Genomic DNA, 14850 nt, shown 5'->3' with positions numbered 1-14850 from the left:
CTGCAAACACGGCCAAAAAAGCTTTTGTCTTTTAAAGGTACAGTCAATTTATGTTTTCCTCTCACTGTGTTCACTAGCAGAAACTGGAGTCAAAAAAGAAGTTAGCTTTAGCCTCCTTAATAAAGTTGTTTACAGTGTTCATTGTAACTATGCAGAACAGAGGTAAAGCCCCCAGATTTCTCATCTTACATATTAAAACCAAAAAAAACCCTCAAAAACTCTCAAAGCTTTTCAAATCAATCATTTGTTACAAAATGTAAATATGCCTTACAACTGATCTTGACATATAATAACAGTTTCAAGACCGTTTCAAAATGCGCACCTTAGCAAGTAGAATTTAACCCACTGCAAGTGAAAGAGAAATACCAGATGATATTTGAGGCTTAATAGTGAGGCGATGCTTTTGAACAAGGTATAGCACATCCTTGGCATCTTTTACAGCTAAAGCTCTAAGTCTGATTAGGTGTTGGTGTGACAGCAAATTGCAGTAGTTACCGAGTGATACTGGTCTACATGCCATTTTCACTTACAGTTTTGACTCATGAGGACTCTGTGTACCATTGTGTTCACCTCTTATTTCCCAATATGTGGTGTGAAGGTAAGAAACATTCCTAACTTCAGGCACTTGTAAAAAATCTTCTCGTCACTGAGAATTTAAAGTAGCTTCTGAATTTTAAGTTTTAATAACCTCTTTAATGCGGGTTGCTGAAAACTTGTTGTTGTATTTCATTTAAAGAAGCCCGTTTAATTTTGCTCAATATATTGCTCAGGAATGTGTTACTCAGGTAATATAAAGTTTCTGCCCCTCAGACACTGTGGTTTATGTTCAATATGTTTGCTCATTACTACAAACAAGTGTACTTTAATGAGAAAGAACTATGTCAGTGTTTTAATTTAACTCTATGTTGTCATCTTTTTCACCCTCTTTCACTTGTTATACACTGCAAAGTGTTGAAATAATTTTGATATTTGAATGTCACCTGTTCCCAGCTGCAATTAGCATTTAAAAGCTTAACACCAATTTTCATTCAAACATGCCGCCTCTGTAGTCATGGTAACTTCCTCGTCAGCTTTATCTTCCAGCTTTAGAAGGTACTGCTGTGGTACTTAGAGATGTTGTCATTCAGGATTTTTCATTTGGCTCCCTCTTCCTTCCCTCTCCTGCACTGAAGACACTTCTGTGCTTGCTTTTACCAAGTTGAAGGTTTACAACAGCAAGAGAAGAGCCAAACTGCAAATACTGGGGAAAAAAAAAAAAAAAAAAAAAAGTTCTACTTCATGGAGTTTCCTGGAAATAGGAAGTGGTGAAGAAAAGTCACTTCTGATTTTGGAGGGCTCATCACATATGGTGCAGTAAACTACATACAAGCTATTGAAAACTACATGCTGAGTGTACGTAAAAATGAATGCTTAGTCGTACACAAATGTGTAGATGCTGAATCTAAGTACTAAGCAGATGTCTCTTCTCTCCTTACTTAAGAGAAACATTGAACCAGATGTAAGCCAAAGACTGCTTCATTCAAATAATCTAATTATTCTGTATTTAACCAGGATATGCTCTGATGTTTAATTCTGTGAGAAAAGTATGGACTTTATTTTATTGTTAGTTATCCTCTTTGTACTAATTTAACTGTGCCTTTTTGTTTCTGTTGCCGTTATTTTGCAGCACGTACATGAGAACAGGTCAGCTGATTCAAAATGCTTAAGTTATTGGTAGAGATACCCATGTGTGAGCCACATCATACTTGTTACAGATTTTATTGTCCTTGGCTTGCAATACATGTTTATTGTTGGGAGAAAAATCATTACAAGTGCAGAGAAACAGATGGATATTACAATTCAGATACATGGACTTTTGGTTAGTAGATAATGTAATTATAGGGGATATTATCACATAATTATAGGGGATTTTCTACATATTCTGCCTGTCGTCATTCACAAAACTCTCCTGCTTCCACTTTTATTTCAGAAATTGATAGAGGCTGGAGTACTACACACATATCACAGCCTGTCTCTGACCATCTGTGAAGCTGTGAAAACATCTTTAGGTATCTTTTTCAAGTGGCCGCTTCTCACAGACTACAAGCCAACAATACAGCAGCTACAAGAAATCATTTAAGCATGCTTATCTTTAATCCCTGTCTTCACTGTATAGCAGGCACAGGTTGGATATTTGAGGTGTAGCCTCTCCACCTGTGCTTTGCTTATGTGGATACAGACAGTAAATCTGCATTTTAACTAATTTGTATCTATGGCTCTAGAAGGATGGTTAAAACAATCTCCGCATGTCTCTTTGCATCATCCTGAGCCTGAACAATGCAAGTCTGGATAATCAACAGGCACCCTCTATTAGCTGTCAACCACTAATGAGAACCTCCCAATGTGTAATGTGAAATAAATGTAAGCCACCTGTGCAAACTCTGGTTTTGAAGGGCACACATGTGTGAGTCAGCCATAGCTCTCACTGGAAATTGCTGAAATTTTGGAAATATCTTCTCAACCTTTTGCATCTCTTGCATGTCTACATAGTCTCTAATATGCCTATTATGTTTTGTTGTATCTGGTTTTGCCATCTAATAACTCCCTAGAAGAACTTGCGGGTTTCCAATCAATGCCAAAACAACCCAAACAGCCCAGGTCCTGCAAACTGCCAGTGTGGAGACGCAAATAGACTATGCAGCCCAGGCCTACCCAGGCAATCCTTATTTTTCATAGGATACCCTACTAATAACTTTGAAAGTACTTACAATGTCCATGTTTTATCATTTAATTAAACCTCTTACATTTTTGTATTCTTCATGAAGCACCAAGTAACAGTTATTTTCCATTTGCAACATGATGAAATCAGAAGGTACGAGTGAGCTGTTCACCAAACTCTCCCTGGGTCTCAACCACTGTCCCATCCATGCCATCCAACCCACTTGAACTCCCCTGCTGTTGTCTGAGTTCTGCCTTTTTCAAGGATTTCCACATGCAGGTTGTTCCCAGCTGTCCTGACCCAATGAGGGTTTTCCTGGGGTGTTGGCACGCCTACGTGAGATGACTTCAGTTTATCCATGGATTGCTACTTGGGTTTTTCTAACCTTGGTATAGAGTAGGACTACAAGTGGTATTTCAAAAGAGCAGCACCCACATACTCTAGTGGATCTATGGCATGTAGCATCAGGAATTAGCTGTGACAGAGCTGCATTGTAGCATCTCCATTGCATTTGAATCTTGAAGCAATTACTTAATGAAGCACAATTTATGGGGGAAATACCTATGTTGAAAGACAGAGACTCAAACAGAAAGGGACAGTTCTAGTTATGAACTTGCTCTCTTTTCTAGGGTGTTCAGTGCATCCTTCTTACTCTCTGTGACAACTTTGAAATGTAGTTTGAAGAAATTTCTGTTCATGAGTAAATTGGTGATGATTAATACCTGTATGGTGGACACATCGCCTTCCTTAAAATCAAAACCAAAATGCAATGTCCTTTTCTTTAATCTCTTGATTTCCTTTCAGAAAACATTTGGAATAAAGGATATTTTGATCAGAAGACCTCTCCTTTTTGAAACTATCATCTTCGCTAGAAGCACTGAGTTTTACCTCAATTGATCTGCACCAGGTAACCCAAGATAAAGGGGGAAAGAAAAACAAAAAAATGATCCTCGCCCCCTTTGCTTTGCCACTAACCAAACTACGGGTGCGAGCGCGGAGGGAGGGATGGGGGCTGCGGTAGGCAGCGACACCCCCGGCGGCCGCGGGCGGGGGCGGTCCGCCGCCTGCCCCGCCTGCGCGGGGCGGTGCGGGGCGGTGCGGATCCCGCGGCCGCCGCAGACGGCGCGGCGAGGCGAGGGGCCGTGGCAGTAGCCGGCCGTGGCCGTTCCCGTTCCCCTGCCCCTGGTGAGCGCCCGGCGCGCAGCGCAGCGCGCCTGCGGGTGAGCCTCGCCGGTTTGCGCGGGTGTGAAGGGGTGGGGGGTGGGCTGCGGCGGTGCGGACTGTCCCCTCCCAAAATGCCCGCCCCCCATGGGTGGTACCCGGCTGCGGAGGGGTGCCCTGATGCCCCGAGTCGGCCAGTCAGTGCTTCCGCGGCTTTCCGTGGTGGGGGCTGCTGGATTCAGCGGGGCTGGACCCGCTCCCCTTTCGGAGACGAAAAAAAACCCCAAAAGTTTCTGCGGTGCGGAGGGGCGCGGTGCGAAGTTGGGCTGAGTTCGGCTCCGCGGTATCCCGATGGGGGGACGGGGACGATGGGGCCGCGCTGCGCGGGGCGCTGGGGGGCTGCGCTCCGCCGCGGGACGGCGTCCGCGGCGGGCAGGGGCCGGGGGGAGTCGGTGTGGGGGAGCGGTCTGGCCGGGCGCTGCTGTCTGAGTTTCAGGGCAGGGGACAGCCCGGGCTCTTTTCCCAGTGGCGTGATTTACGCACAGCCTGGGGCGATGGGCCCACCCGCCGTAGACCGCGCACAGCAGCGGTGGTGCCGTTCCCGTGTCCTTCTTGCCTTATGTTCCTATGGCAGTCCGGTGAGCGGTTAACTCTAAGGCGGAAAATAAAATTATCTCTGCTGTGGTGCTGTGCCTTGCGGATGGAGTATGTCTCTATGACATCTTCTCAGTGTGGGAGCTGTGCGTAAAAATGAGGAGAAACCGCACGCGACTTCACAACTTTTATGTGAATATCTGCATGTAATAGTTATAATTCTGTATTTGAGAATACAAAATCAATATTCTTCCGATTAATAGATTATTCAGTATTCAACTGTTACTGCAAATGACTTGAATAAGAGGTGTTAACAAAGTATTTTTTGACTGTAATAGTAACTACTAATAATCAAATTTTTTTAGAAAGTATTTTATATTTTGTGTCATGTAAAATGCAACTTAATATGCATAATGCATACCTAGTTTCTACATTACATGTATTCTTCAAATTCAGTAACTAAAGCACCTGTTATTATATAGTGTTTTTTTCTGTTTTAAAAGTGCTGTTGGTCTGTAGTGCTCAGCTCCAGCATACATGCGTAGTTCTTCTCACATAGTTTAATTTGTCACTGTTTCCTTTGTTTCACGATCAACTCTTGTGTAAAATGTTTTCTTAAGGATCTGTAAGAGGAGCACTTTTAAAAGATACTTAGCACATAGATATTCTTAGTAACTTCCTACACGTATGGCTGAACGTGTAACATAAACCAAAACAAAAGAAGAGAGAAAAAAAAAAAATTGTCTTAGCTAGTCCAAGTGAATATCCTGGGTCTGATCAGAAGCAAGCTGAGTTCTGTGTGTAAACTTGAGTCGATTTTGCAGGGGAATTACAGAAACTGTGGGTATGGTAGATTTTTGTTTCGATCCTGTTTCAATGGCGTAGTGTTTTACCTACATATCAATGACTGTTGCTCTATGCATGCGTAACATTTCAATTAATACCAGCTCAGCTGCCTAAAGGTCTGATGAGATGCTTGTTAGCACTTTGATTGCTTTTTCATACATTATTGCCCTGCGTTTGGGATTTGGACATTACATGATCATGGTGAAAAGTAATTACAGAAGGTAATGATCTTTGGTGTGTCCATTAAAATAGTGGTTTCTTCATTTTTTATGCAGCATTTGGAGACGTTTCTTACCTTCCACTAGTTTTTTGTGTCAGTAACTGAGGAGCACGGTGGCTGAGAGGCATAAAACGATCCGAGTATTGATAGACTGTTATCCGCAGGGTTGCTGCTGAAACAAATGTATCATTGCTGTGTCTAATGGGATGTGACAGAGTTTTATGTTACAGTTGGTAATATTCTGCTTTAAATTCTAAATTTAACCCAGTCTGTAAAATGCTTTTTAGAAGCTTCTAATCTCATGTTGTTTCGCTAGTATTAATGATACCTGTTTGTCCTTTTAGGATGAATGAAGAAAATACTTCCTATGAAGAGTACAAGTACCTGATTCTGGGAAAACTCTTAAAGCACTTCTAACTTCAGAGCTGTAGAAAAGTATGAAGGAACAATCCATCTGACTCCCTCAGCATCTCACAGAGAACACAAAATGGCTCTTCAGAAAAAAACTGTTGCTGGTGTCTTGGAGGAGTGGTGTTTGGGGGAACCACTGTTCGGTTGCAGACAGCACCAGAATGTTAGGAAAAAACTGAGACTGATACGAATTATAGGGCTTGTTGTCAGTGTAGCGGCCATTAGTACTTTCTCTCTTTCAATTAGTGCCTTTTTCAAGACTGAACCACATAGCATGGCATTGGCCAGTAGCCTAGATATCCGAAAGCTGGTGCGTGGGCACCAAAGAACTCTGTTGGATTTCACAGAACAGAATGAAAATGGCACTCCAGACCCACACACTTCTATGAAACATGAAGCTGAGCATGACAATGCAACAGATGACCATTCCAAGGGAGAGTACCCCAAGGACATTTTCTCTCTTGAGGAGAGAAGAAAGGGAGCAGTGATCCTCCATGTAATTGGAATGATTTACATGTTCATAGCTTTAGCCATAGTCTGCGATGAGTTCTTTGTTCCTTCCTTGACTGTCATCACTGAAAAACTGAGCATATCTGATGATGTGGCAGGGGCAACCTTCATGGCTGCTGGTGGGTCAGCCCCAGAACTCTTCACTTCTTTAATAGGAGTGTTTATATCCCACAGCAATGTCGGCATTGGTACAATAGTGGGATCTGCCGTGTTCAATATCTTGTTTGTTATTGGAATGTGTGCTTTATTTTCTAGAGAGATCTTGAACCTTACTTGGTGGCCACTCTTTCGAGATGTGTCCTTTTACATTGTTGACTTGATCTTGCTAATCATCTTTTTTCTGGATAACTTCATCATGTGGTGGGAAAGTTTAACACTCCTGACAGCATATTTTTGCTATGTGGTTTTCATGAAGTTCAATGTTCAAGTAGAAGAATGGGTGAAGAAATTTTTAAACAGAAACAAGGTTGAGAAGGTAACGACAGCAGACGCTGAAGGAAAGGTTGGTCAATTTTTAATTAGCATATATGTAATAATGCCCTTGTAAGTGCTTATAACTTAAGGATCCTAATATAGTACAGTAAGCAATATAAAAAAGTTCCTTGTTTTGCTAAAACATCTGTTTGTTTAATCAATCCAATAGAATTGATAATATAAAACTTTAGGCAGTAAATCAATAGCTTTTAACTCCAGAATGATCCTAATCATCCAGAAAGAAAAGGCCAGCAAAAAGACATAAACCTTTACTCAGCATTTTGGCATATTGATGAGGTCTGAGATATAGCTACTATTTTTTCCCTAAGCTTTTGAGTTAAGCAGTAATGATATCTGAGGGGGTCTTGTGACAAAATTTGGCTTTTCAAAGACTTCTAATGCATTTTCTTCCTCAAAAAAACAAGTAACTCAGAACAGTATACAAGGGTATTTTTATACATGTTTTTCACATCTACTAATGCTGATATAAAGTATTAACTTCCAGTTGTAATCAGTGGCAATTACTTGAAAAGAATCTCTGGGAAAAGCAGTGACCCCAATGTCAAAAGGCAGAGGTGGTCTGTTTAAGCAGGATGTTTTCCCATTCACAGTATTTGCAATTAAGCAAACTAATTTTCAGCCTGATATGTGGCCACAAGTAGAGACAGGAATTTATGCTCTGTGGGTCTTCATCAATTATCACCTTTTAAACAGCTCTCTTCTTAAAGCAGGCTATATTTAAGGGACTTCTGAAGCTGAACCTGTAAATACTTATGTATGTAGCAGTATGTTAATTGGATGTTTAATACTGAAATTGAAATGTCTGGTTTTGTAGGGCAATAGGGTTATTATTCATCAGATAAAGTTTTATTGTCCAGTAATATTCAGAATATCAGGGAACTGTTCACTGTTTTGTTTGTTTCGTTTAACAGCCCAGTAGGAGTGTTTCAGAAGAGACACAATCCACTGGTATAAGCGTACAGGCATATAAACAGGAGGATAGAGAGATGGAGCACATGTAACTGTAAAGAGGGGCTACCTGTGACTCACAGAAAAATGATGATTCTACCTATATGCCTAATTTTGAAGAGAGAGATTGGTATTTTAGCAGTACGGAGAGGTGCTTTCAGTTTTAGGACAAGCCACAAAAAAGCCCACCAAAAATAAAACCACAAAATTTTCATTTTTCAAATTTTCTAACCAAGTTTAAGACATATATACTTATTTGTAGTTTGATATTTTGCTTTTTATTCCATGCCTTTTCCAAAATCAGCATGCTTATCTTCATTTTTCTCAAAATGCATAATTGGGATTTTATAAGAAAATTAAAAGAAAGGCCAAGGCCAACAAAGTATTTCCCCTAATGAGAAGGGTTGCTTTAAGTACTTTAGCTGGTTTCTAAATAATGTAATATTTCACAGTGCATTGTAAGTACTTCCACAGTTTTTGCTAAATGTGTGTAACGATCGGAAGAGACTATGGTATATGAAGCAACCATTTAATGCACCTTCACCTGTCCAAAAACTGGGTTTGAAGGAGATGTGAATCTATAACTGGTCTTAAACAATAGTCGATACGAAAAGCCCAGTTGGGTTGCCCAGTCTACGGGGGGATAGTGATAGTTTTGGCTTTTGGTAGCAAAGGTTGCTTCATTTCTACAGCATTAGCGGTTAGCCTAGATTGCTTCCAGTCATCAAGAATATGCTATGTCAATACAAAATAAAATTATATATAATCAAATTATTATAACAAATGCAGAATTTGTGATCTCAATTGTTTGTTGTAATGGAAACTTCTTCACTCTTTGTTTTCCCCATTAGGGCAGGGAATTGCTGGGCAGCTCTCTGGAATCGGTGGGTTAGAGTATCTGAAAAGAACTTTATTTCAGGAGTGTATAGAAAATTCTCTTCTCTAACCAACACTCCCTCTGCTTATCTGTTGTTGATTCTACTGTTGAAAAGCTGGCAAGTGCTAAAAAAACGTGCCTGCCATATTTATCTTTAAGACTTTGTGTTGTAATCTGAAAGCAGCTCAACAAAGTTGAGAGGTCTAAATAAGGCATTATAAAGCTGGATAGTTGAAGGGTTAGGTGGCTTATTAGCAAACAAGTATCAAAGAGTAAAAATCTGATCAGATGAAAAATGTCTTTGAGATACTAAAGTGTATTTTAATGTTAATTTCAGTATTTTTATTATAAGATGCTGAAGAAAGTTTTACATTCTCAAGAAGGAGAGTATTTCCCATGAGAAAAAGGTCTTATATAAGAAATGATTTTTCTGTTTAGCTGTCGTTTGCTCTAGATGTATTTATTGGCTTGCTAGAATACATACGTGTCTCTAGATGTCTTTTAGATTCCTTTCTCTCTTCCCCATTTTAAGAACTAAAGCACTCTTTTGTACTAGAAAGCTGTAAATATTCAAACTTAACTACTTTTTCTGATCTTATTTTCTTTAGTGAGTCAGTTACTTGTACAAATGTGTCAGAGTACAATGCAGTCAGGGTACTCAATATGAATTTCATTGTGCTCACAAGCTTTCAAACAAATACAGTCCAGGTTCTTAAAGGCTACAGGTTGAGAAAATCTGGTAACTTGAATTTTGGCAACAATTTGGTGGCACTGATGAGAACAGACTACAAGCCTTTTGCATTTAGAGTTCATGGGATGCATTGGCAAGGTCCTGTTTGAATTGTGGATGGTCTTGTGCCCCATATCAGCCTCAAAGAAGCCTGATGGCAGTGTAATGCTGACGAACCTCGGAGATCACTGTGACATGGATGGAAAAATGGAGGAAAACTGCAAAAGCAAGACAGCATGGAAAGACAGAACAAAGACCAGATGGCTAAGTTCTACATTGTAAGGTGACATATGGCATATGCAGACCAAGATAGGTCCCTGACAAGTGACACTGAGCCCTGTGGGGTGCCCTGAATGGGGCCCACAGTTGGTAGTGTGATCCTACCACCAGACACCTCCAAAAGTGCCTTCCAGCCTAACTTACTCTGTGGTGTGATTTTTTATTTTTTTATTTTTTTATATTTTTTTTAGGTTTTATGTAGTTCTACTACAAAGAACAGATTTTTATTTTTTTGTAGGGTAGGGAAGGAAACTTTGATATTAATTCTACATCTTCCTCAGCTGAGTGAAGATGTTTAAAAACAGAAGCTTGAAATTGAGTCTAATGGACAGGAAGAGGAAAATGGAAAAAGCTGATGTACAAAGTTCTTAAAAATAAGACTGTATTGATCTTCCGCTAAGCTTTCAGTCTTTGCTTCGTAGTCTGTACTGGTGAAGGCATGTTGAGTAAATTAGATCATGGTAAAACATCATGTGAAATTATGTTTTAGTTTTTAAGTACTTTTTTTCCTTTAATGTATCATTGCAGAAATACTTGAATCTGATCGCTCAGTAAATAACTCGAAACAGTTCTGTTTGGCAACTAGGAGAACAGAATGTGGGTGGCACGGGGATATTGTGCAATGACATCTGTTTCACTGACAGTACCATTTTAGATAAATAGCTTATGGTATATACAAAACAGTTACAGTTTTTCTACATTTACAGAGAACTGCATTTGGAAAATGAGCTATTTTTACCAACAAGACATAGTTTGACATTATTTTATTGCCAATTTTGTTGTCTTCAGAAACCTGAATAGCCTGTGTGTGATATTTTAAGATCTATACCGATCTCAAGTGTTGCCACATTGTATTTAATGGCAGTATTTGTATTCTAAAAGAAAGGTTGTTAACAGTATTTTTAGGTACTTCTCCACTTTGTGACTGTATTAACACTGCACAGGCACAGGCAGTGTTATAATGTATGTTATAATATGTGTTTGTTTAAGGAAAACCTCAAATTACCTGTACGCCCACAGGAAAAACTGGAATCTGCTAAAGGTCTGAGTTTGTAGTTGGTTTGAACTCCTGAACAGTTCTTTTTGAGGGCTTCTCAATGTTGAATCCACTGACCCAGGAACTGTAACTCTGTCTACAGAATAGCTTTTCTTCTCTCATCACCAACAAAAGATATTTTAAAGCGATGCTTTGTAGTCCATACAGAGATTAGGGTCTTGCTCTACAGACATATCACAGTTGGTCTACTTGTGCAAGCATGTTTGTGAATATAGAGCTATGAGTGTCTGGGTCTTGCATACCACCGTATGCAAGATGGCTGCATTGTTTTAAGTACGTTTGGAACACAAGCGTCATCGCTGTCCTTGTACCATATATTGTTTTGATAAAAGCCTGGTTTTGTGTTACTTTTTATCTGCTTTTATTATCTCAAAAAATTTCATGTTACTTCTGTGTTAACAATGTTACTCCAGTAGCAGTAGCTGTTAGTTAAATAGCCTTGAGTATTTAGCATCATTGATTCAATTTAGAGGTATTACTGACCTACCCAAAGGCTGATACTCAGTATATGCAACCATTAGTACAGTGAAATGGATACTATTCTCAGTTTATTTTAGTGCCTCTCAGTAATTTATTGACTACAAAGCAATGATTATAATGGTTTTCACCACTGGAGTCTTATGGTTTTGTATGTATGTACCCTGGTAATGAGCAGAAAGTGATCGCATGGAAATGCAGTATGGATCTTAAATCATGGCCATCCACAAAGATTCACTGGGCAACCCTTGCTAATTGTGCCAAGAAAAGGAAGGCTAAAACTGTGCCACCTTTAATGAACAGTAAGGGGACAACATATCCATCAATATATTTAAAAATAAAAAAGCATATGTAATTAAAAATAAGTCAGATCATGCTTCTTAGAGGCTGCACAAAACCAGCTGTGTTGGCAAATATTAACTATTCTGTATTTCAGAACTCCAGTCATGATTAAATTCATTGTGCTAGAAGCTGCACAGGGAGAGGAATACACCGTCCCAAAATCTGAAGACTTTATAGATGTTTTTCCTTCTGTTATCTCATTCTTGGGTGCTTTGATCCAGATCCTCAACAGGATATGGGAGCTACAGGAGACTGTAAGTGGAATTTGAGTCCCCAGATCAGTATAGCAGACCTCAGAATACCTGCCTGCTTGAACGTCCTTAAGCTCTGAAGGAGCTTCACCTCTAGACAGAGAAGATCTTCAGATGCCATGGTTTTGCTTCCAGAGTTGCTCAGAAACACAGACCCAGGTGGAGCAGCGTGGTACTGCTTTTCCGTCCAACCCGCATTCCTCTGCTTTTTTGCCCAAGCTAGTTCTCCAAGTTTATCTCCCAGACTAATATTTAACAAAATCCAGTGGCTTTTACAAGATCTTCAGATGCTGGTGGTGAAAGTGCTCCACTTTTATGCAATTATATACAGGTCTCCCACATTCACTACTCACTTCATGTGGTGCCCCACTCATATAAAAGTTTTGGATGGTAAGGCACAGCTGACTTCCTGATTTTTTTCTCACCTTGTGTTAAAAGGCAGTAGTGAGCCCTCAACACCATGTTTTTAAATAGTAGCTGTAGGTACCTGTCTTTTCTAAAGTGTGGGATGCGAGTGGTAGAAGCTGCCCTAAGGCAGTGCTTGTTGCAGGTTAAGGGTGCCACAGTACAGTGGTGTTTTGGGCACTGCTGACTTTATGGTGGCCTTGGCCTTTCTGGGTGGTGACACTCTGTAGGCAGTCAGCACTACAAAACCAGGGCCACATGGCAAAAAATTAGGTTTGGTGGAGACCTTCTGCCCTATTAATGATCTGAGGTTTTGTTGCCTTTATTAGTAGGACTTGTTTTTTCACTGCCAACTGCAGAGGTGAGAAAACAGCCCCTTTTGGGTCCTTTCTCCTTCTGAAATTGTTTCCAAGAATTCAAGCATTTTGCTTTTGTAACTGTAGAATAAGATTATAACCAATTTGAATTTGTTACTGCATAATGGGTAGTAAGTTCATACTGAAGAAAGTATTATAACAAAAGTGATGTAGAAGTGGAAAATGTAATGGTCATGACAGTTCTTAAAAATAAGGTATGTGCCCATGCTTGTCCGGTGTTGAAGATGTATTAGAGATAAATAAATAGCTGTAATACCTAAAACAATTGATTAAGAGATCTCTTATCTATTTAGCAACCTTTTTTGGTATTCATAAAATAAACTTTAATATAAAGAATAAGACTTCTTAATTTCTCCCTAGTCATCTACGATGTTTTGCCTAACCTGCAAACTATAACTAGCGTGGTGTTGCTAATTCTGTAGAAGAATGGCGTTTCCTTCACCTTAACCTAGATTAGCATTATTTCATTGTATTTCAGCCAGCTTTTATTTAAATATTGGGGTTTAGTATTTAATGTCATGGCTGGTTCTATTAACCTGTGCAGCAGACTGACACAAACTGGAGTTTCAAATTCTTTCTTGGCACTGCCAGATTTTTATAACCTAAAATGACAAGATAAAGCAAAAATAGATAATTGTAATGAATTTATTATGCACAGACCAGTTGTTATGCATCATAGAGTCAGATACAGGTAATTTAGAAAAAGAAAGGTGACTGGTTGTGTGTTTTTCATCCAAAACACCTTATTAAGTACTTCTCTTGGAAATCAACATCTTCCTTTATCTGTACGAACCAAATACATTAGTAATACTTAGCTGTGCATTTCAAAATTCTGGAAATTTGGGCTGTCAATGAGAACTCCGTCTTGCAGAATGCTCTTTACTCTGCATTGTTCTAGCACAGACACAAATGAGAGGGGTCGTTGACACGCTGGAGGGCTGTGCTGCCATACAGTGAGCCCTGGACAGGCTGGAGAGTTGCGCAGAGAGGAACCTGATGTACTTCAATAAAGGCAAGTGTAGGGTGCTGCACCTGGGGAGAAATAACCTCATGCACCAGTACAGGTTGGGGGCTGACCTGCTGGAGAGCAGCTCTGAGGAGAAAGACCTAGGAGTCCTGGTGGACAATAGGATGACCATGAGCCAGCAATGTGCCCTTGTGGCCAAGGCCAATGGCATCCTAGGGTGCATCAAGAAGAGTGTGACCAGCAGGTTGAGGGAGTTTATCCTGCCCCTCTACTCTGCTCTGGGCTCCCCAGTTCAAGAATGACAGGGAACTGCTGGAGAGGGTACAGCAGAGGGCTACAAAGATGATTAGGGGCCTGGAGCATCTCCCTTACGAGGAGAGGCTGAGGGGCTTGGGTCTTTTTCGTCTAGAGAAGAGAAGGCTGAGAAGGGATCTGATCAATGCTTACAAATACTTAAAGGGTGGATGTCAAGAGGATGGGGCCAGACTTTTTCCAGTGGTGCCCAGGGATAGGACAAGAGGAAATGGGCACAAACTTGAATATAAGAAGTTCCACCGAAACATGAGGAGGAACTTCTTTACTTTGAGGGTGGCAGAGCACTAGAGTAGGCTGCCCAGGGAGGTGGTGGAATCTCCTTTTCTGGAGACATTCAAAACCCACCTGGACAAGCTCCTGTGCGACCTGCTTTGGCAGGGGGGTTGGACTAGATGACTTCCAGAGGTCCCTTCCAACTGCATGTGATTCTGTGATTCTGTTTTAACTATTATTAATTTTCATAGTAAAGTACTGAGAAGATTATCCAGTCTCCATCACACCAGGTGCTTAGGCAACTGTATGAAATCACAGTTTCTCCCCTCCGTAGTTCATGGTGAAAAAATGCCACTCGGAGTGCCTGATAAGAATATGATTTATCATGCTTATAATTTTATGTACACTGATATATGCTTACGCTTATATATACCCTAGTATACCATCATATTTTTCCGCATCATCCAAAGTGTCACTGATTTGCTGGTTATTTATTACACATGCATGTCCAGGAGATAATTTAAAGAAATAGTTTATTTCTCTATGTGATTTGCAATAGATCTTAGCAAGTATCAGTCAATGTTGCATCTAGTAGAAGGTAGCATTCTTTTTTATAATAATACCTAAGTCAAAATAGTAGTGTTGGTGCTCTAATTTGCTTTTTGGGAAAACAAGCA

General features: G+C 40.1%; 1 protein-coding gene across 2 annotated transcripts in view; it reads left to right on the top strand.

The window, feature by feature from the left end:
* The first annotated feature begins 6006 nt into the window (after nucleotides 1-6006).
* SLC24A2 (solute carrier family 24 member 2) overlaps nucleotides 6007-14850 on the top strand; it is a 102816-nt gene continuing 93972 nt past the window's right edge. For both annotated transcript variants that reach the window (XM_074166189.1, XM_074166188.1), the window contains exon 1: nucleotides 6007-6942. In XM_074166189.1, coding sequence (XP_074022290.1) covers nucleotides 6007-6942 — 936 coding nt within the window. The remainder of the gene's footprint in view (nucleotides 6943-14850) is intronic.

The sequence above is a fragment of the Numenius arquata genome, chromosome Z (assembly GCF_964106895.1).
Source record: "Numenius arquata chromosome Z, bNumArq3.hap1.1, whole genome shotgun sequence".
Taxonomy (NCBI): Eukaryota; Metazoa; Chordata; class Aves; order Charadriiformes; family Scolopacidae; genus Numenius; species Numenius arquata.
This window is presented reverse-complemented; position numbering and strand designations above follow the sequence as displayed.